Source organism: Pseudopipra pipra, chromosome 16 (genome assembly GCF_036250125.1).
Source record: "Pseudopipra pipra isolate bDixPip1 chromosome 16, bDixPip1.hap1, whole genome shotgun sequence".
NCBI classification, from domain to species: Eukaryota; Metazoa; Chordata; class Aves; order Passeriformes; family Pipridae; genus Pseudopipra; species Pseudopipra pipra.
Window position 1 is genome coordinate 9,688,994 of NC_087564.1, and position 23,058 is coordinate 9,712,051.

A 23,058-nucleotide genomic window follows, 5' to 3' on the forward strand; every position below is an offset into this window, starting at 1 on the left:
AATTGATGCTAGGTCCTGCCATATAATTAGTCTCTGAAACATAATCAGTTGTGTAAAGAGTGACATAAAAGCATATGGAACATTAAATACACCTCTTGATTAAATACCACTGATAACAGTTACCATAACCAGGTTTTACACCTGGACATTTTATTAATTCTATTTTCTTCCAACATGTGCTAGCTATTTATGCAAATATTGAAAATTCGATGGCCCACATAGATGCTTTAAATTTCTCCTCTTACTACTTTTATTTGTACCTTTAATGCCCAAAATCCAGATGAGCAGAGTGGATTCCAGTTCAGTCTCCCAGTGGTATAGACCTTCTGCTTAAAACGTGGTTTAAGTAGTGCTTGTACTGCTTTAGATGTTTTCCAGCAGTATGAAATCACTTGCCAACAGTCTTTCATGACCTTCCAGGGTACAACATATGTAAATAACTAGTAGACTTGCAATAGAAAAGATTGTTTATGGCACAGATATCTTGGTCTTTATCTTGACTGCTCATTAAGATTTGACCAGAGCTTGAAACTCTGAAAAATAAATAAAAGAGCAATAAAATGGGACCACATTTTGTAGTCGCACAGTTTAAAAATTACTTTCTTAATTTTTAAAGTTAAAATGGGAAACTAATGATGCTTTTTCTGATAATCTTTCCTTAAAGGAACTACACATTTTGTAGTCACAGTACTAGGTACTTCAGGCAAAGACAGTGTTGCATGTAGTGTTATACAGACCAGTTCCTGTGTTAGATCCTCTCTCCAACAGAGTGGATCTGAGCACCTCAGACTCCAACCCATAACATCCCGTGCCTGGAGCGGGGCAGCTGCCTGGAGCTGCCATTAGGAAGTCTCCAAGGCAGGTATTATTCCTTTTACTAAAGGCAGTCTTACCCTCCACTCCAATTTTGCCATCTCCATCACTATCCCCTGCTGCCAGGAAGGCCTTGGTCTCAGCATCAGTCAGAGCTCTGGCACTGGCAGAGAAATGCTTCAGGAAAAGTCTGTTAAAGGAGAGAGGACAAATGACTGAGACATGCTCAGTATTGGAAGAGTTTGGGGGTTGATACTGGCAATAGCTGTAAAATGTCAAGCCTCATTCAGTTCTGCAGACTGTTTCAGGGGCAAAACTTCCTCTAACTTCAGTGAGAGTAAGGGTAAGAAAGTAAGAGTATGCTGCATCACAACATGTAAAAATGCTTGATGGCATCTTGGTTTCACTGGATTAAAAAGGCAAAATTAACACTGGCTCTGTAGTGGCAGGAGTCGTCTTCCCTTCCTCGTTATCTTCCTTCTTTATCCTAAGATGCAGATCCTCGAGAGTGACAAGAATTTCTCTAACCTTACTTTTAGCTTCAAAGCCAGATGAATGTGATCTGGAAGGTAGAATTCATGCGACAGAAAGAAAGATGAGAGAAAAATAGCCCTTTGAATTCAGTCTAGTAAAGATTCTTGCAATAATAAGAAGCAGCTGTAGCAGAACTGCTATTTTTGTCTTCACAGTCTGTCAGTTATCACTACATGAAAGAAATTTTTTTGGTGCTGTCAGAGAGTTTTCTCGTTGTGATCCAGCCTTGCCTTTGTTATTTGAGTTGCAGCTCCTCCAGCACAGGCACTCACACATGTGCACACACCCCCCATTGTCTCATCCAGAGAGAGAGAAGGAAAGGGAGTATTTCTGATCTTGTTTTTAGATGACAGAACACAATCTTGTTGGTAACTCATTTTTTTAATTTACTTACTTCAGTTCCTCTTCCTCAATAAATCCACTCCTGTCCTGGTCAAGAATGCCAAAGACTTTGGTGAGTTCGTCTTTGGACTTGGAGCTGAGACCCACTTTGACAAAAAAGGTTTTGTAATCAAATGAGTCAGCAGCTGAAATAAGCAGGAAGGGGGAGAGAAAAGTAGTTAAAGATCTGGAACCAAAAAAAAATTAGCTTTTTGGTCAAAAACCAGCAAACTATTCTGCAGTACAGTGAGGGTCATTAAAACCCCAAGTAACAACCTTTGATTTTCCTGACTTTACATCAGATTAATGGGATTTTTCCATCAATGATGTCTCAAACCTAGGAATATAAATAATGGCTCTGGTCTTTATCATGCAAGAACATACATTTATAAATAGATACTTCGCTCAAACATAAATAAACAGAACCTGACGATAAATATTTTATTGAAATCAGCAGTATTTTTATTATTATTCTCTGAAAAAAACCAGGATTTCTGCCTCAGGACTTCAGGCATTGGTTTTTTTCGTACTTAATATTACTACAATGCACAAGTGATAATGGGTTCCTGTACCTTGGCTGGCAAAGATTAAAACTTGCCTCTCTTCCATTACCTTGCCTCCTTTATCTCTTTCTCAAACAGCCTTTTCTGTTTCTATTGGAATTGGGACCTTGAGGTAGCGGGGACAAAAGAATTTGATAGATAAACTGAGAAGCCAAATTTAACCCATAAATATTACCTTGACAGCTCTGTAGGCCAGCAGCAATTTCAGCTTCTGTCAGGATACCAGAAAGAGCCATGGCAAAGCTGCTGCAAAATGAAAAGCACTGTTGGGTAGAGTTCCCACTGCTCTTGCTCTCCCAGCCCCAGGAGGACAGACAGGTCTCCCCAGGGGGGCATTTGCAGCCCAGGTCCAGGGCAGAGCAGGGGATCTGCCCTGCAGGAGCCAACTGCTCCATCCTTTAGTCCAGATCCATGTCCTGCATCTGACTCACTGTTATTTCTAGTGAAGGCTTCAGGTGCCCAAGCTGAGGAGAAACTCAAAGGCATTTGTAGAACTGCCCAGCATTTGGGGATCTCAGGTTATTTCCATGCATTCTTTCTGTGAATTATTGTGGTGTCTTCTAAAGCTCCAAAGGAAAGATTGAACTCACCTTGCCTCTTAGTTTCCCCCAAGCCAAGAAAATTTTGTAAGGCAAAAAATCTGCAGAGTCCTCTTGACTTAATTCTTGTTCAATGACAGAGATAACGACTTATATAGATTTTAATTAAGTCCTCTTGACCTTTTACAGAAGTCCCAGAGCCACGTGATGGCTCAGATACCCCAGGGGATAAGTTACTGTGACTGACAAGATGTACTAGCTAATCAGATTGATATTTATATCCCAAAGGAATGCACATGCTGCTTTAGACAATATGGAAGTTTTAGTGCCATACAAAGTAAATCCTTTCAGCTTGCACCTATTTTATTGAAGTAAATTACTTTTGATGTGTGAAATAAAAAAAATATAATTTTTTTAATAGCTTAATGATAGCAACAAATGGGCATCTTCATGGTACACTTTGACCTTTAAGGACCTGATCCTGATGGGAATTTCCCATGAAGCATTACTTCTGCAATTGCCCTAATTGTCTTCAAATAATACTAGTCCTGGTACATTTGTAATAGATATATCTGACATATCTGGGAATCTAGCTTTCCCTTTATTTCAGATTACTAGGGAATAATTGAGAGTGTGGCCTGGGCTTAGAGAGGATCTGATAATTGTGTCGGAATTAATGAACGTTTTGGAAGTAATCCTTGTGAGAAGCCCACACAGAGATTGCAAAGCCTTCATGGATAGAAGTTTTGGATATCTCTGTGGCAAACCAGCGCTTGCCCGTAGGTGGCACCAAAGACAGACGAGTCCAGCCGTGACATCTCTCCGGGGCTACTTGGGGTGAGGGAAAACGGAGGAACAGAATGAGAACAGGGTAACAAGTGTAACGGGGTGTTCAGCGGGGAGGAGGAGAAGGGGAAGGAGCAGGTATTTAAAACAGAAAAGTCTAATCTACCAAATCACTTGAAAGACAGGAATATAAAAGACTAAGCTGAAAACTCTGAAACAACTCCAGAGGACTCTCTTTCCATGATGATTACGAAGAACAGGTTAGTTCGCCTCTGTAACAAAAACAGGTTTTACTGTGTTTATTTTTATGCTGGCCAAATATTAGTGTCTGTTATGGAGATCACTGCAAATATAAAATCAGTTTGTTCTGTAGGCCTGGGAGTTAGAGCAGAGAGTTGGTATCCAGGAAATACAGCTGACTGATATCTAATTGTGATGGAACTGATGTGATTCCCTGAATCAAGTATTCACGTGTTCTACTTGGACATAAGTTCCCCCTTGAATTGAGGGTCAGTAAACACCTTTGTGACTGCAGGGTAAGGCATTGTTTCAGGGTACCTTCTTTGATATTGTAACTGCTGTGCTGATCTGATTTTCTTTTCTGCAGTTTGATATACAAACCCTCTGATTTTCTTGTTTTCATGAGTGTAGGACATGCTGACAAACAAATCCAAAGTTATGGAGCAGCCATATCCCAGCTGCTGGTGTGTTCTGTGCCTTCAGCACAGGAGATGTACCAGACAGTCCATACCAATGGAATGGTATTTTTCTGTGCTTGCAAGCAAAAGTAACATGGAAATTAAGCTTCATAAAATGTGAACACTTCAGTTCATATTTCACAGTTCCACTTATTAAAATGTTTTAAAATGCATGAAAAATTAAACATGAAAATGTTAGGTACGTGTCTGTTCAGGGATTTAATCAAGATGTATCTATTTTGGTAACCAATTCCAGGAAATTAATCCAGCCTTGGCCCCCTCTGCCCACACTGTTTGTGTGAAGAGCTCCAGGCGCCTCTGATGATGCTGCATCAAAGATTTTCCACATGGGCTGGCTGCTAACTCAGAGAAGAAACTTTACCAGTCTATGTGTGCAATGAATGTTCTGGCATCCCCTTGCCCTTTCTGTGCTCTCGTACTTGTTAGAAGATGACCATGAGATTTTGAACAGTTGGAGAGCTGAAATCGAATCTGAAGTTTACAAGTGGCTCTAGGTTGGGATTTCCAAAGGAATATGAAGTTAGAAGGCAGCCAGCTTCCACTAAATACCAGGAGATTTTAACTTATGCAAGGTTCTGCTCCTTTTTCAAGACAACCCAAGCTTTTGGTTTATGAGAGATGATGGATTCAGTGACTAAGGCACTAGGCTGGGTTAGGGATATTGACCCTGGCCCTTTATATCCTTTTTTTTAAGAAGTTTGTGTTTTGTTCCCTTTAAAGAGATCATAGTACATCTTTATTTAACGAGAAATATAGGGAGGATTAGAAATACAACCCTACAGGGTGATCAGGGATTGAGGTGTTTGAGAACTCACAGTCTTTGGGCTCAGTGGAACTCAGATCTGCCACTCACATTTTGGATTGCTCTTTAGTTGTCTTAAGTAAAGGTAAAACACATGAACAACATTTCCTTTATCTTGGGAATTAGGAAGCAGTATTATACAGAGTATTACACTGAGTAGGATGGTCTTACTCTAAACCTGAGAACAGGTGTGAAAATCAGTGTGAAAATACAGGGGGTTGTTGTTGGATCCTTTCTGATTTGATGTAGAATAAACAATTTCTAACAGAATTTTGGTATTTAACTCTATACTCAGCAGTGTTTTATTTGTGTAAGTCATTCAAAAAAGCTTGATGCAGAGAATTTAATCCTTACTTATCAAATTCCCCAAAAGGGCTATGGAACCTCCATCCTTGAAGATACTCAAACTCAACTTGAGCAATCTGCCCTATGGTGGCCTGGGACCAGAGACCTCCAGAGAACCTTTCCAGCAGGAATTACTCTCTGATTCTGTACATCAGTTGTGGTAACATTGTGATACCACCACATGTCTCTTTGCTCCTTCAGCTGACATTCTCAGAGACATCCTGCAATAGAAGTGTTTCTCGAGCACAATGACATTGTCAAGTTCAGAGAACGCTCCATGCTCTTCCCTAGGAAAACTGAAGGCTGTCACTGGCTGAAATTAAACTAATTGAAATGAACCTTCCCAGAAAACTTTATATTTTTTGAATTTGTTTCCTTTAGTTGAAAAATACTCTTTTCTAGCTTGGTTAAAATGTGGATCCCAGTGCCAACAGAATCCTTAATAGAGAGCAGGTAGTGTTTTTGCTGAACAGTCTATGGGATTTTTTAGAAATTGGGGACTTTTTGGAGTTTTATCGTAATTTCTTCTAATGAAATGGCTGGATGGTTTTAGTGAGATTTAAAACACATCTTCTTGCCACAGGTTAGTGTTTCAGAAGAGCTAACACAGGTTAATGTTTCAGAAGAGCTAACAGGTTAGTGTTTCAGAAGAGCGGATTTTCTCGTAAGCGTAGTGAAGTTACAGCACACACAGGAGTGCCTGATTCTCAGGAACACCTCATCCCCCTGGGGCAGCAGAAGGCAGGGATGTGCAGTTGTTCAGCACCTCTGAAATACAGGATGGGCCACTGTGCAGTGCTACATTTCTTGCATTCCACATGAGACTCTCAGAGGCGGAAGGAATGCAGCACCAGGTCTGTCACTTATTGTACTGGGGGTGCTGCCTGCTTGTGAGCCAGTGACAGGAGAGCTGGGAGATCAGCTGTGTGAGGAGCCAATGTGTGTCTTACATCTGGATATTGCTGCAGGGCTGGATTGCTCGGGGGTTTTTTCTTCAGGGGGGAAATGAATAAGGTGAAAGGAACCAACAGAGTCTCATCATTATGCAAAATATTTCTGTGCTGCAATTAACAGCAGCTATAATTTAAGCCCAGATTTAACATCAAAGGCAGTTGGGATAGAATTAGGATTTATGTTCATTATAATTCTGCCAAGGCTTCAGTGAGTCTGATTGCTGGAATTCCTCTTTTGCATTAGCCATCTTAAATCTGTTGACCAGCTCTCCTACAGGCCTGGGTATGAGGGAGCTGTACTTGCCTCACATAATCATCTTGCAACTCATGGAAATGCCAACACTGGATGTTACATAAAAGTTCCAGAAGGCTTTGTTTCTTCTCTTCTTCAAAACAGCTGCCAAATTATAATTATCGTTCAGCTTCAGTGGGGAGTGTTAAAAGGACAGTCAGTCTGTGAGCTGGAACCACAGCGTGGGACAAGGGGAAAGAGAGAGTGCTGGGGGGAAAATTTCCAACACACTCAGCCAGAAATGCCCAACATCCCCTCACTCTACTGAGCTCTGCATTTAACCACAAACATTATTTACTTGGCCCGTTAATGAAGACAGTGCTGTAACCAGCTCTAAATCCTCTAAGACACTTGTCAAAGGCAAGACTGGTTCTTAGTAGTTTTCAGACTGAAGAAAGTTGCTAAATTATGGAATATATAGATGATTATTCATATAATAAATGAAAGAATTGAGTGATAGCAATTATTTAACAATGTAACAGTGCTTCAAGGGAATCAAGCAGCAAGACTGGCTGTTGTTTCATCTGTAGGAAACACAGAAATTCACGGATGTGGCAAAGGATTATTGTTTTGTGCATATTGAGAGACAATAAGCAACATGGTCATGATTCATGGAAAACCCTCCAGGCCCGTGGCCCAGGTTGTCAGGGGACTGTGACTTGTGACAGTGTCAGACTGGGATTAGACCCTTCTCCTCTATCTCACAGCTGCCTTAGATTTCATGAGAGATAAATCTTCTTAAGGGAGAGTTACATTTTAGGCCATAAACACTTTGTGAGGATACGTGCTGTAACCTAGTACTTTATTTTGTGAAATTACCCACAACCTTATTCTGTGCTTTGAGCTATGTGTCAACTCCTCTTAAATTTTTTTCTCATATTTTCAGGGTTGGGACTGAATTATTTTTAGCCATCTTGTTAGCAGTGCTTTTCCTCAAGGACCAGAGAATTAAGCAGAAATAAACCTCAATGAAATCAGTACAATTAAGCCTTAGAAGATATCATATTGTTTAAGATGATCCAAACTGCATCTGGCAAGTCAGCATGCTCAAGTATGAGGATGGAGAACCTAAACAAAATTTAAAAAAGCAGCTTTCCCCCCCTCCCCCAAAGTTCTTTTTGGTTGGTTGGCTTTTTAATTTTTTTCTCCCCTCTTCCGGCCACAATTTCAACATTATCAGTGCTTGAAAATCACAAAGTGCCTTCTTTACAATGGAAATGTAGCAATACCACATGACCAAAACACTGCAAGATTTCTCAGCGATCCGGGGTGGGAATTTCGTGTGTGGGGAACTGTTAATGCCTGAAACAATATAAAAATGTACAAACACATGCTGAGTGCGAAGTGCTTGTTGGACGAGGTAATTGGAAGAGTCAGTCCAAGGCTGTCTTTGGTCTAATGCTGTTTATGCCTTCACCAGAGACTGGAATTCTGTCAAGGAAGAAAATGAGAAGGCAGGGAATAAAACTAGATGACAGCGTTTTTTGACATCTTTAAAAAGATAGATAAAAATGACTTAAACTCCTAAGCATGGAGGGCCCCCAAAGTTATTATAACACTGCACAAGCTACTGCTAAACTGAGATTCTGGGGGCGTAACAGATTTTTCACTCCTTAAAAAGAGTAAGTGTGGAGAGGAGGAGTGTGTCTGTAAATTCATATTTGTGGGAAATCCTGAGTTATAGGTAAACTATCTTTACCCCATTACAAACTCTGGTAATAGCCAAGGAAGCAGAGCCTGTAGCTCTCAGTGAGAGGGATTTTTTTGTTTTGTTTTGTTATTTCCAAAGACAAAACATCAGTAGCGATGTAATTTCAGATGGGAGATTCAATGGTTAAGGGCTAAGATCTGCATAATACAATGCCCTATTTGGGGCTTATAAACAGAAGCTGCAAAAGCTGCTGCTAAAGCAAATTCCTCCAACAGTGTATCTCTCTCTCCTCCCAAACTCTGGCTAAGATTAGCACGTGTGTCTGTTGGAGTTATTGCCACCTGTCCTAGTTCAGCTGAGACAGCCCTGTTTTCAGTGACTTCATCTCTAATATATGATGCATAATGTCCTATTTTTCTGTGCTGCAATTTCTAAAAGAAATATCCTGGCTAGTTCACATCATCCCTGTGAGGTTTTCTCCAGGAATTTGGTTTAGTTTTTCCTAGGAGGACTGCCTGGTGAAATGTGCACTTAGCAGATGACTCTCCAGCACAAAATCCTGTGCTGCATTGCAGCAGTTGCAGCCTTGAGAAACAACACCAGTCTTATTCACATTAGTGAATTAACCACTCAGTAATACTGGCACTTTTTGATAGTGGTAGATGAAGGAATATGTTTATGTAGGTGGAAGTGCGTTTAAAAATGAAAGTGTCAGATTGCCAGAAGTGCAGAAATGGAAATTTGGAGATGTTTAGGTGTTCAGGAAGTTTTAATGATCTGGCACATTGAGTCTGTGGATCAGATACACAGCAGGATTAACCCCAAAGCTCTTATTATGGGCTGGAAAGACCAGACTCTACATAGGGCCTAAATATTCTGTTGGTGCAACAGAGACCAAATGGGAATAAAGTGATGAAAATAAAGGAGTATTCGCTCATATAAAACCTGTGGCAGAATTATGAGGCTGAAGTATTCAGATGTGTTCTTCATGCCACAGTTCAAATGCAGCCTGAAATGTGTGGATTTTAAACCACAGACTTTATCAAGTTTCCAGAAGTCTTACCTTCCACTCCAATTTTGCCATCCCCATCGGTGTCTCCTGCAGCCAGGAAAGCCTTGGTCTCTGCCGAGGTGAGGACTCTGGCACTCGAAGAGAAATTCTTCAGGAACAGCCTGAAACAGGACAGGAGAGAGTGCTGGGCTGGAGTTTTATTCTCTGAAATGTCCCATAAGGTAATGCCTGCTCTTATTATCTGAGGAAACCCACACAGATTCAAGGAAAGACGAGGAACTGCGTTTTATTTTTGAAAGAACAAGTTTCTTCTAGGACACCAGGCACATTCAAAGGTTTACATTGCTTAAAGGAATAGAGCAGCTGAACAGTACTTACTGCAGCTCCTCTTCTTCAATGAAACCACTCTTGTCCTGATCAAGGATTCCAAAAACTTTCTTTATCTGATCAGGAGTTTTGCTGGATAAACCAACCATGGAGAAGAAAGACTTGTAGTTGAAGGAATCATCAGCTGGAAGAAACAGAAGTCATTAAGTATTTTCCCTTGAAGTTTCTACTGTTGTATGTATTCCTTGTGAATATGTATGTCTTTTCTTAAGCATCAGCCTGCTTCTCTTTCTCTTATTCCTTGCTGTAGCAGAAGAGCAGATACAGTGGATCATTTCCCTTTCTAATCACCCTGTGCCTGTGGTCGTATATCCTTTCAGCCAGTTTGAAGTTTTCTGCCACAGTGCACATTCTGCTAAATCAGGATTTATGCAAAGTGTCACATGCAATTAATAATAAATACTTAGAGGGTGCTACTGTGCCCTATGAAGCAACTCCCATAATTCTTCCCTCATTTTCACTGAGTTCTTACTTAGGTGAAGAATTTGGTAGAAAAGTAAGTAATTCACAGACAAATCAGATCTTTGAATATTTGGAAAATGGGCTTGATCTTGCTGAGCAGCTCTCAAGAGGACTGAGGCTGGTCATTGTTTCACAAATGACACTTTGATTCTGTGAGCTAAGGCTTTTTTTTTTTAATTGTTAAGGAAAAAGCTGACTATTTAAATATAAGTCTTTAACAGGTTTAAACATTGACAGAGTTAAGTCAGCTCTAGCCGAAACTGTGGCTCTTTTAATTGGTGCTCACCACTTGTGAGACTTTCTGAATTTAAGGGGCTATACTGTAATGTAGCTTAGAAAGAGATCTCACAGGGAAGGAATCTAAGGGGAAAATGATAGGCATGTCATCTTAAGACATAAAAATGGTATGCATCTTCTGTCTGCAGAGCGACCATTCCTTACCCTGGCAGCTGGAGAGAGCAGATTCAATATCTTTAGCAGAAAGGATGTCAGTGATGGCCATTCTTGAACTGTAAAATAAATTAAATGTGAGCTACTTAGTCATTAAAATGACTTCTGCACCTCTTTCATGACTCTATTTGAAGTTGCTGCTGTGACAGTATGTGATAGGGGAGACATTATTCATCCCCTGGTAAGTGGAGCACAGTGTGGCAGATGAACAGATGTCTGAGCAGGTGCTTCCACTGAAAGCTGGGTAATGAGGGAGGAATTCTGCCTGTGGAGCGTGGGGCTTCAGGAGGATCTGCTGCCTGTGCTGTGCTGGGAGAGAGAATCAAAAGGTGTCTAGCACCACAAAACTTCCCGACTTCTGTGTGGGTTTTCCTGGAGGTGGATTATTACTCAAATCAAACCAGCATATATTTACAGTACACATTAAAGATAAGGCTGGGAATGTCCCCGAGAACTCTATCTGGAATAAGTGTAATTGGAATTTAAAAAACCCCTAGTATTATTATCAATAGATAATTAGAGATCTTTACAGAGAATGAAAATATTACGGTAGAATTAGTAACAGTAATTTTACTCATTTCAAAGAAGTGTAAATCTGGAGAATAAGTTCCTCCTCTGTTTAGTTGCAATAATGACTGTGTTGCTGGGCTGCTGTGCCATTGAAAGGCTACATCTCATGAGAGCTTCATAAAAAAGTTTCTAAGTGTATCGTGAGATGGTTTTTTTTTTTGCATTCTATGTGACGACAAAAAACTAGATTTTGGCATTTCAGTATATACTGCTGCGTTTAGAACAGAAGTACTGAGGCTTAATATTCATTCTTAGTAGAGTGGAGAAAGTGTTTTCTCCTGATACAGCAGCATTTCATTTGAGAAGAGATACCCTTTGTCCCCTTCAGCCACCAACAGCTGCAGTAGTTTGCCAGTGTAATATAGATCACTTAACAAAATGCTATAATGCCTGAATTTCTAATAAGTTTTTTAGTGTGAACATAACATTGATGAATGTACAGTTTGGTAAACTGCTCCTACCAGTGCAGACTGGTTACAATGTAAAACTTGCAACATTACTGATAATTCATGTTAATGAAAGAAGGGGAACTAAGGCATAGAAAAGTTATCCTTGAAAGCCACAAGAGAACACAAATATCGTTTCATTAATCCCCAACTGGTCTTCAACAACATCGTTCTTCCTGTCCAAGCATGGAAAGCAGCATTTTCATGAGAAGGAATCCACTCCTGGAACCCATTTATAGTCTGTGCACTGGTTTGAGATCTACACACAGGTTTAAACTTAGCCTAAAATATGAAATGGCTGCATCTGTACCTGTTGGTTTGCAGCAGAGGGAAATGTCAATCGTTTCAGTCCCTTCCTGAGTATCTCAGAAAGTGTGAGAAAGCAATGGGACAAATTCCCACTGATGGCAGTGGCTACTTCTCCACCTCAGGCAGCTAAGTTACTTTTGTTTCACTAGCAATTATTTTGTCCCAATTGCTTCTTGTGCAAAATTCCTCCTCTCAGCACTAGGCAAGATAATTTGGAGCTCAGCCATTCATCTAATTCTCCCTGCTGACCGGATTAAAAACGGAGAAGAGTTGAAGGAAAGTCTAAAAATGGCAGCATTTTTTACAATGAGCATTGTTCCAGTCTTGTTCCATCCTATGATCCAAATACTGATTCTATTCTATGTTAGCTTATGAAGATACAACAGACTGGCAGCTGAGGTAAGAACAGATATTTTAATTGCACAGGCACTTCCCATTTAGGGAGCATTTGCTTTTGTATTTCTTTTTCTGAAAGCAGAGGATCTAATCAGCTTACCTTTGTGGTCTTCTTGGCTGGACAAGGAAGCAGTCAGGTTGAGAGGAAGGTACTTGCTGTGTGTCTCCAGCAGAGCTGGACTTGCATATATATACTTTAAGTTGTATACCATATACAGATTTTAGATTTCAGCGTCACGAAGGGGGAATGGTGTCAGATGAACTTGCCTAACTAATCATCTTGCACTATTTTTATCTCAAGAGAATACATATGATATTTGCAAACGAAACAAGATAAGTGGCCAGATAGACAAAAAGAACAGTCATGTTAAATTTCTTCTGATTTAAGCAGAAAACACCAACTTCTCTGTATGATGTAGGGCAAGAAACCCTCCCACTATCTGATACACTTGATCTGAGGAGTCAGATGAAATGAAGCAGAGCAACTTCTGAAGAGATGACTTTAATGAATGTTTAAATATGATAACCTGTTATCTTATCTGCAGACACTACGCGTGATAGAGTTTCATTGTTAGAGCACTAAACAAAAAAAATTAAAAGTATCCTGTTCGAGTATTGTTTGTGTAGCAAACCATTTAGGGAAATGATAGCCTTGTTGATAGCCTTCTTGATATCCCAGAATGTCTGATCTGCTGTTTTGAAAAAAATGCCACACAGTCACTTTGTTGCTACAGGAGGTAAAATAATATTATGTCAATCCATCGGAACAGTTGGTTGGGGGAGGGTATTTCATCTGTTTCCAGAGAAACTCTTACAATTCTGCAAGGTTCTGACAACCTGTTTAGTTGGGTATGTGTGAAGCAAAGGGGTTGTCATCTACCCAGCTGTCTCAGAGACAAAAGTCCCTGAGCTCTACATGAAAGATCTTTGCTTTCAGAATACAGAGAAAAATTTTGATAGCAACATAACTGCACAATACGTGAAGAGTGTCTTTGCAGTTTGTCAGCCTGCCTTCAATCTCTATTTTTTTTTAAAATTGTTTGGACAGTTGCTGTTTCCAAAAGTCCCTTCGTGCAGTTGCCTTTTTCATAGAAATATTTTGGTCATCTCAATTTCCTTCCATGAATGCTGTAGCCTCACTGGGTGAGGAGCCTGTCAGCTTGGATCTCACTTGTGTCTCCAGGCAGCAGAACGGTGAAAGACAAGTCATATGGATGTCAGCACAAGGGATCATTATGGTCAGGACTGAGGGGTGGCCAGGGATGACAGTGCAAGTGGCATCACAGCTTGAGGTGGTGGCACAGGAAGAGGTGACGGTGCAGAGACTGTCTCAATGTCAGAGACAAGGCATCTTTTTCCCAAAGCACTTCCCCCTAAGATGGAAGGCAAACTCAGCCAGTCACTGAAGCCAGTCACTAATAAATCATAGGGTCAGACAGCAAAGTGGCAAATGGGGGGTACCTACGAGACCTTAGTGCATCCAACACTGAGGCAGGTGATCAAAAAGTGACAAAAGACCAGTGAAAATGATTCTGTGTGTGGAGGAGCTGTTATTTCATTTATAAAGATAAGAAAAGTTATTGCTACAAGTTTTTTATCTTTTTACAAATTGTGCATGTATGTCCTCCATGAAAAAGTTTCAGACACCGATGACTCTTATTCAGGGAAGAATCACTGTTTGAGAATGGCTGTGGAAGATTTCAGCTTTCCCCATTTTCTGAATGGGTTCTTGACCAGCTGACGCTGAAAAAAATTCCAGGAAGAATTTGATGGATAGATATTTAATACTGGCTCTTGTTGTCACTGGCGACATCTGGTAGAAGGGATACAAATATCACTTTCCCCCCTCAAACTCTTCTAAGAAATTATTCCAAATGGGAAAAAAATTCCTCTCCCTTTTACACACACCACCCTTCTCTCCCCCTCCAGTTCGGGAAATTGTCCACATAGTGCCAACAACTGATGTGCAGTACGTGGAGCATCCAACACAAAAACCAATGGCATGATATGACCTAATGAAGCTAAGTTAAGAGGAAGGCCAAATTCTGCTGAAACTCTTGGACTGCAGGAGTCTGCACGGGAATTTGGTCTCTGGTGTCTGTTTCAGAGAATGCATTTGATTTTAGATGCAATGGCTTCTCATTTTGCCCAGAGCTAATTCCACATATGTTAACCCCTCGCCCCCACTCTTCCCTTTAAAAATAGCATTGATTGCTGTTATTTCCCTTAATGCCTGTGGACTGTTGCCATTAGTTTGAACTTTAGTATGTGAAGCACATAAGGATGCAGTCTGTAAAAGTGTGCTTTGTTTTCTAAGAGGCTTCAGAGAGGTGATTCCTTTTGTGCCCTGAGGTTTTAAGGATAAAGCATGTATGTCAAATGATTTATGGCTCTGGTCTGTTGAGCTGTATTCAGACTCCAGCAGATTTTGGAGTCACTTTTGCAGTGAGATTGGAGGCACTAGAGATCCAGAACATGTGCACTGATGAAATGCACAGGGATCATGTAACTATTTACAACCAGCCTCCAACAATCATTTTCTTTACAAGCCCTATATTAGAGATTGCAAAAACATCTGTCTGCTCACTTTTACTTTCTTAAATCAAATACTGTTAATAACTTTCCAAGTTATTGGAAGGGAAGTATGAAAAAGTAAAAGGAAAATTTCCCTTTTGGACCATCAGGCTACCACTAAAAGCAGTTTTAAACCCTGGGATTTGGCATTTCCCTTTGCTCAAGGCTCATTGCCTTCTGCAGCCATGGTCTTGTTTTATTCTTCCCATTTTCAATCTTAATTCTTCGGACACTTGAAGTTTCCTCTCCAGGTTGAAAAGCTGTATTTTAGGTCATCATAAGTTCTGGGGTTGTTCTATAATCTATTCTTGTCATTCTTCTTTGAGTGTTGATGTAAATCATGTGTGCAATGGAATAACAGAAGTGCAGCTAACAGTAGTGAGTGCCTGCTTTAATTTAAATAAGTGTGACCTTGTATATGCCTGAGATAATTTTCAGATGAATGAGATGAATGCTCCTGTTAGGGGTATCCATAGTCACGAGTCAAGGAACAGGAATCACCTTACATAATGTGTTTAACCTATTGTCAAATGACATGTGAATAGAGAAGGTGGGATATTCATTCAGCTTGTAATTTGCTTTGGGAATATATGAGATGAAAGAAATAGTATGAATGTAATTTAATGTAATTGTATGAATGCATCATGCTCCAGTCATTTGAGGAATGTAGCTGTTGGAGTGATCTGGAAATATCTGTCAGTAGTTCTAGAATTCAATTACTTCATCTCCTGTCTGTAGATACCTCGTATGTAGCCTCCAGTAAAATGCTGAAAAAAGAAAAAATGCCAAAACAGTTGCTGTGGAGGGAGGAGGCTGTACATGGGAAATACACCAAAAAACATCTGGTTTATTTTTGCAAACCTGAATGAATCATTCAAGTCATTCAAGTAATTTAGTTTTCACCAGCTCTCATTCTAGTGTGATGTGGGTCCAACCTCTGAGGTAGATTTTCAGGAATTCTGAAACTTTTCAGCTTTAAATGCCCATTAAAGTGTAAATCCACAAAACACCTTCAGTTATATTTTTCTTACATGTGTAAAGCATAACTTTTAAACCAACTGGATCGATTACAATTTCTGGTTCTGCATATATGAAATTTGCAAAAGGAAGTTTTAATCATGATTCTTAAATTTGAAAGGAGTGTGGTCCAGATATAAATTCTATGTGAATTCTCAAGCTGTAGCTTGAAACTTTTGGTCCTGAATTCAACATTTCCAGCTTAGTTCCATTTCTAAAAATGTCCATTCATTGATGCAAAAAAACCCCACAACTTTTATTTTTTGAAGAAAGAAATTCTCATAGACTGATTTCTGAAATGATAGATACCTGGGTCTGTTAAATATGATACAATCATTCATAAACAGACAAGATACTTCAACTTCCAAATAACTCTCTCCATAGTTTTAAAATTACTTGCAGCAAGTGTCAGAAAGCCTATAGAATCAATAATATTCCTGCTTTAATTCTGAAGCAAAAAGCTCACTATTTTTGAAAGTATCCTAATAAAAGTACCAATAACAAGGTATGTGTAGGAGAATAATGGTTTTTGAGTAGAAAATAAAGCTACTTCTGTCAAGGCAACCTCCTCTAGCTAAACTGGAAGCAAAAATATATGCTGAAAACAGAACTTCTATTCAATATTTGATCTACTATATTCTGTTCTTGAACTATGGTCTTCAACTCCCGAGTGGTAAAATCCCTAAAGGGGATCCTTGTTACAGGAATTGTAACTTTAGTCTGTGTGTTTACACTGTGTAGCCCAGTGCAGTCCTGCTCCATGACTGTGGGTTATAAGCACTATAAATAATCCTCACTTGCAGCAGGCTCTCAAATATAGATGTGTTTGAAATGAACTCAGATGTTTTTCAGCCGTGTCTGTGTGTTCTTGCACAGCCCCTCTCACACGGAGTAAACACCAGAAACACAGACAACTCCTTCACTTGGACAGTTGCACGAGCATGAAGCAAGAATTGGGTCACCATCCACGGGCTGATCCAGTGCTGATATTGCTGAATAAAGCAGGGCCTTCAATTCTTCTGGCAGAGCTGCTTTTCTGGGGGATAATATATATTCCAAGGATATATGGCTTTCAAACGCTTACTGACAATAAATTGACTGTGAGAGATGGTTTTCCTGAGCACAGAGCCTGTAACCAAACTGATTTACAGGTGCCCAGTGAGGTGGGACTTAATTCCCTGCTCCTCCATTTGCTGAGATCAGGAAATGGTCAAAACTTGTCCCTGCTCCAGTCCAGCCTGTGTGCTTGGGCTTCTTTTCTATGGAAACTGGAGCGTGATGAGGGGCTGATGTGTGTTTGGGGGTTGTCCAAATGTGGAGTTCATGTCTCCAGGGCACGCAGCCGGACTCAGGAACTCAGGAACATTCCTTCGGCCCTCATTAGGCGTTGCCAACAACACTGACAATAATTAGAATGAGGACTATGGAAAAGTGAGCTGAATGAATATGGAAATTGCTCCTAGAGACATAACAGCATCGGATAGGAAAGAATTAAGTCTTTATAAAGAGGAATCCGTTGAGTATTGGAGAGCTAAGCCTGGTTTAATCAATTGGTGCATCAATGAAGTGATTCCACTGTTCAAATATCTGAAGGATCAGTGGGATGAAAAGACAGAAGCGAGCATTGTTCTTCCTGTACAGAGCTGCATTTGTGCTGCAGCTCCTGAGTGATATCAGTGTCCAGATAGTCCAGTGGTTTCAAGCTTTATTGTATAGCAAGAACAAGCCAGACAGAAAATGGGAGTTCTTGTTTTTAATTTATGGGCAAACCACATTATATTCACTATGGATTTTATTACCAGCTTGCTGCAGTCAGATGTAAAGTAAATAACTTCAAATCTGTTGCTCTGAATGAAAAATTAAATGTCTTGCATTCTAGTCATAAATTCACTTAACAGTCTTTCCTTGAATTGTGATGGCCTCAGTCTAAACTCAATTATAGCAGTGATTGCACTTTGCTAAAAAGGATACATTTAAAAAGGAATTTTACTACACTGGAAACTTTAAGAGGAAAAGGGTAGGTGAATTTCTAGGCAGAAGGCCTGTCTCCTTCTGAACAAGAATTCTGGTCTGGCTGAGCCTGGTTAGCTGGGAGAGCAGAGAATGTCCTGGATCTGGTAAGAAGTTGAACCTGAGCTCTGCTCACACAGGACCAGGTACACGGGGAGATGCTCGACTGCACCTCTGGTTCTCTGAGACAACTCACAGAGTAGCTTTAGAGTACAGAGGCAAGAAGTAGGTGAACAAAACTCTTGAGATTCGTGGATCAGTCTCACAATTTTTGAAGGATTTGACTTATTATTTTTTGGCTTTTGCATTTGGCTATACTGTATAGCATCCTCTAGATTTGAAAATCCAGACACCGAGAGTAGAAGGTGTCTTGCTGATTCCTGAATTCTCCCCATTGGCTTGTCCCTTTCTGAGTAGAGGTGGATGAAAACAGGTGTTAAGAAGAATAAATGCTTAAGTGCTTTGCTGAATTTGAAAAGTAAGACCATTTTGCAAGTGCACTGTGTGTCCTACAAAATGCTGAGCTGGGCTGTACAAGCTGGAGTTCTGGGCAAAACTGGGCATGTAGAATTTTTTCTGGAAAGTTAATGACTTCTGTGGGCAATGTGATGTTACTGAAACTTGATTATCAAATGAAATGTGAAACCTTTACTAAGAAGTGGTCCAAGGCTGTTATCTCAGAATACCATGGCAAGGTATTTTCAGAATACCAAATCCCAGCTATTCCCTGAGAGTTGCAGTTATATAAATCCTCCCTGAACAGCCACGTTGAAAAATGCATGTTAATCAGTGCAGATCTTGCCCATCACCTAACCTTGTAATTGATGGTGCCATCAACAGCAGAGACAGTCATTTAAATTATGAATGCTTCTGGTTATGAATGATGGAAATTTTTTTGGCATAGGCATTAAAATGTGTGCATTATTAGAACGAGTAGAAGAGTTCCAGTCATGCTTTGGAGAAAAGTACAAAGTGACAAGGTTTAACATTCATGAATATTTGGGTAATAAGCATATTTTTCTATTAAACATGTAGATAGTACAAAACAGAGAGAGAAGCACCCGTTGAGTAATGCTTGAAAGTTGTTCTAAGCCTTGTTGAAATCGAAGGACACCACTTTTAAATTGCAGTGTCTGTGAGCAGCTATGGCAGTGCCAGCACCTGAAATGATCAGCCTAATCCTTGACAGAGCCAGTCCAGAGAGGTTGACTCTGGATGGATCTGAGGGTAATGACTCTGATGGATCTGAGGGAGAGACTCCCTGCACTGGGGTGACCTGCTGCTCCGGGGCATTTGCCTGAACATCTTCTGTAACCACCTTTGTTTGCAGAATGTTTCTGTTTAGACCCTGATTATATGGACAGCTCAGCGTTATTAATAAACCAAAAACATGGAAACTTCTCTTTGCTGATGTGGTCAGCAGGTCATCTTTCCTAAAGGAGGATTTCCCTTGAGTGAGTGGAATTGGATTTCACCCAGTTTTAAAACTGGGAGTATGAAAAACACGACCTGATAATCAGGCATCGCTTTCACTGTATCTTGGTGTCCTAATTCTGCCACTTCTTCAGCAATCCCCTGGAGTTTTCCAAGGAAAGCTGCATAAACAACAACAACGGCAAAAATAGCAAGGCTGCTGTTAGAGAAACAGACCCAGCCAGTAAAAAGGAAAATGAAGGTACAATCTTTAGAGGTTAAAATACTGTGACTCCCTTTCCACGACAGGAACATCCATAAACCTCCTGGAGGCTGCACTCTGTGGAGTATCCCCTGCGTAGGGATATCACCAGGGAGGTGGGATGTGGGAGTGCTGACTCGGGATTGAAGCCATGGTGCTCTGGCCCTTGTCATCTCAGCTTCCCCAGCAAGCCCAGTTGGAGCCTGTGGTGCTGGGGATGCTCTCAGATGTCTCTGGGCAGTGCAGAGCCATTTTTCAGCCTCTCAGGGGGAAAAACAGCCCGAAATTCAGCTTCCTCAACAGAGCAAAATCTGTTTGGAGATACTGTCTCATGACTGGGGAGAGTCTGAGATTTTTCCTGCTTATTTGAAGTATTCTGGGTGAGCCCCATTGAAATAGAGCAGCTGTTTGTTTTCCTGAAGGACCTTCCATCCCTCCGAGTGCGAGCAGTGCCCGCAGCCCAGTTCCTGCAACAGATTTCCAGCCCTGCCACGAACAGCAGGAGTGAGATTGAGTATCCCAACCTGCTTGCTTGGCATGACATGGGCTTGATGGAAGAAATTCAGAACTGAGCTAATAGTGCTACTAAACTCTCGCTTTGTGTCCAGGGAATGCTGAACACATGCAGAGCAGATGGGAGAGATTAAAAAAACATGGAATTATAGATGAGAAATGTTCACAATTAAAGCAACAAACAAGATTTCTATGAAGTTTCCTTTCTGAGCGTTTTGAAGAGTGTGAGGGGTGAAAAAGGCTTAACATGGAAAAATTATTGTGGACTTCATTTAGAATCAAATTAATTTGACTCAAAGAATACTTTTCAAAATGATCTTTGTTTCCCTGCACTCCAGCCTAGCAAAGGCAAATCAGTATGTTTAACTCCACCACTTAATTTAGGACCTTTTTAAGTTGTCTGATGAATTCGATAATTCAGCTTGTCCTCTACTGTTTCAGCTAGTAAGGAAATTCCAGTTAGGAATTGCTAGATCAGATATCCTGTGTCTCAGCTAACCCAAAATCCCCATGATGGTTTTAGCAACATTCTTAAGAGAACCAGGCAGACTTGTTTGTCTGATGATGGCAGAACATTTAATTTAAAAGAAAATAGCATCAGTACTGGAAAGCTCAGATTTAAAGGATGATGTCTCAAATATTCTTTATTTCTGCTGTTATTAGTGTAGTTCCTTAATAACAATGAATTCAGCAGAAAATAAAAAAGGCTTAATAGATCCCACTTGTTGGTGGGAAATTCTGTTCCACCAAAACTGTGAAGTAAAAAATCTTTTTTTCCAAAACTCTACTCTCAGGGGATCATGTGTGTTCCTCCCACTTTGCTTATACTGAGCAAAGCTGAATAATAATGCAGCAAGGACTTGTGCTTGTGCTGCTGCTCACAACACTCGTGGTGTGATCCTGGTGTGAAAGCAGCGGTACAAAATTTAAAAAGACCATGAATTTCACTCCAGCCCCGGGGTTTTCTAAAAGCAGAGGCTCTCAGTGAGCTAAACAGACCTAGTTTGTGTCAAGACTGTTTTTATGGATCCCTGACAGGGTGTAAAATTACAGCCTGGTCAATGCAGATAAAGCTGACACATGCTTCCAAGCATAGCGAGAGTTTAGGGCTATATTTAACAAAAACACTGAGTTCTGTGTTTGGGATATACACTCTGCCTCCATACCCAAAAGAGTCACTGGCATCCAAATTCTCTTCAGCTTCTCCTGTTGATTACATCCCACATACTGGTTTCAAATTGTATCAGATTGTGCCTACTTGGGGAAAGAGGTATGGCTTTGAGGTAAAAGATAGTTTCTTTAAATGCATTCAGTTGTAATTCTCAAGGACTTAGTCTCTTTTCTCCATGGTGCTGGTAAAAATGCAGCATCGGATTTCCTCTCATGCAGTGGAAAATGTGCAGTCTTGACGAGCTCGCGAGAAGGGACATATTTTCTGATGTTACCTAGAGCACATCTGTGCAAGAGAGTTAGTGTGGACAAAACACCTGTTTTTGCCTTTATCTCACAGTTGATAACATCAGATTTGTAGAGTTAGGTTTTTGAGGGAGCTGATTGAGTTCTGAGTTTTAAAAATCTATCTGTAGATATTGTAGTAGAACTGCTGGTGGAAAACGTGGACAAAATGACTCTTCTTAACACTGAAATTTAGGCCCCCTCCCCAAACAAAGGTATTGCACTGCCTGTATTGTATCGACTTGGAAACATTTGCAATTAGTGTTCTAAAGTCCATTTCTTTGAACCATATTGTGACAGGAGCCTTTCCCTGCTGGTAACACCTGTTTCTGTTCTGGGGAATGCTGAGCACTTTCCAGATCTTTCTGAGATAGTTTTGCATCCCCTGACATTTCTGCAGGCAGTGTCTGCTTGGTGGTGAATGGCATTGTAAACTCTGCAGCTGTGGAGTTACAGGAAACAGGAGTCCTGGCAAATTTCTAAATAAAGCTCTGGTAAGGACTGAGGGGGAATTTAAAGAATACAGGCTGTGGAATCAATCTCTTCATGTGTTTTGATTAGGGTAAAGTGCCTATATAATAGTTTTCCTTATTGCATCAGTAAGTATGACAACATTGAAATTTATTACGTGCTCCTATTTATATTATTTTTCTGTGCTTTTCATTCCCATTAAATTTTTGAGTTTCTCAGGATTGAGATTGTGGCCTCTCAACTTTTTATTTGTATTTAAATCCTCCCAGCTTAGGAACTTACAAAGAAATGATCTTTTGCATTTGAAAAATCCTTGGAAAGGACTTTTCTCTGTGCATGGAAAGTCAGGCTCTGTAGGTGTGTTGTAGCTATGTCAGACTTTTCTTTATGATTTTTGTGTTTACAGCTTTATAAGAAGAAGAATTGCTCAGAGAATTGCACTGGTGGTTTTATCCTGTGTTAAGGAATCTCTCTGACCAGAAAGAGATTTTCTGGGCAAATGAATCGAGTTGAATAAATACAACACACAGACCACACAGTGTTCCTGGGTCCAAGACAAGGCAATTCCATGGCTTTCTGCTGGGAATGGAGTAAGATTTAATCTTGCAAGCAGGGCCGTAATTTATAATTTGTAGGGACAAACACATGATATTTATAAATGCCCACTAAATGAGACTTCCTGTTTCCATTGAAATCAATGGCAAAATTCCCATTGACTTAAGTGCCAACAGGACCCGAACTGCAATAAGACAAAGGTTTCCCATTAAAACTGTGTTATAATTAGCATTTGGAAACTGCTTAACAAGGTGGATCTGATAGCTACAGAAGCTGTGGATCATTAGTATGAATTGAATCTTTTTTCTCTACTGCTTTCATTTAAAATCAAGTAATGTCTTTGTTTTCACCAAAATCTGTAAATTTTCCATGCTGTAC

General features: G+C 40.2%; 2 protein-coding genes and 1 long non-coding RNA gene across 7 annotated transcripts in view; 1 reads left to right on the plus strand and 2 right to left on the minus strand.

Annotated features, from left to right (window-relative positions):
* LOC135423139 (uncharacterized) overlaps nt 1–23,058 on the plus strand; it is a 58,069-nt gene that overhangs the window by 14,860 nt on the left and 20,151 nt on the right. The window lies entirely within an intron of this gene.
* LOC135423136 (parvalbumin beta-like) lies at nt 120–6,078 on the minus strand. Of its 2 annotated transcripts, none has more exons than XM_064673070.1 (5): nt 2,882–6,078; nt 2,467–2,534; nt 1,742–1,874; nt 894–1,003; nt 120–533 (listed from the first exon to the last, which is right to left on the minus strand). In XM_064673070.1, exons 2-5 carry the CDS (start codon nt 2,525–2,527, stop codon nt 508–510), a joined length of 330 nt encoding a protein of 109 aa, XP_064529140.1. In that variant the 5' UTR covers nt 2,528–2,534; nt 2,882–6,078; the 3' UTR covers nt 120–507. The 2 variants fall into 2 exon arrangements, with proteins under 2 accessions (XP_064529140.1, XP_064529139.1); XM_064673069.1 differs by having other exon boundaries at nt 2,467–2,537.
* Nucleotides 7,509–12,618, minus strand: LOC135423135 (parvalbumin, thymic). Its single transcript, XM_064673068.1, has 5 exons — nt 12,511–12,618; nt 10,681–10,748; nt 9,769–9,901; nt 9,442–9,551; nt 7,509–8,158 (listed from the first exon to the last, which is right to left on the minus strand). The coding sequence occupies exons 2-5, from the start codon at nt 10,739–10,741 to the stop codon at nt 8,133–8,135; spliced, it is 330 nt and encodes a 109-aa protein (XP_064529138.1). The 5' UTR covers nt 10,742–10,748; nt 12,511–12,618; the 3' UTR covers nt 7,509–8,132.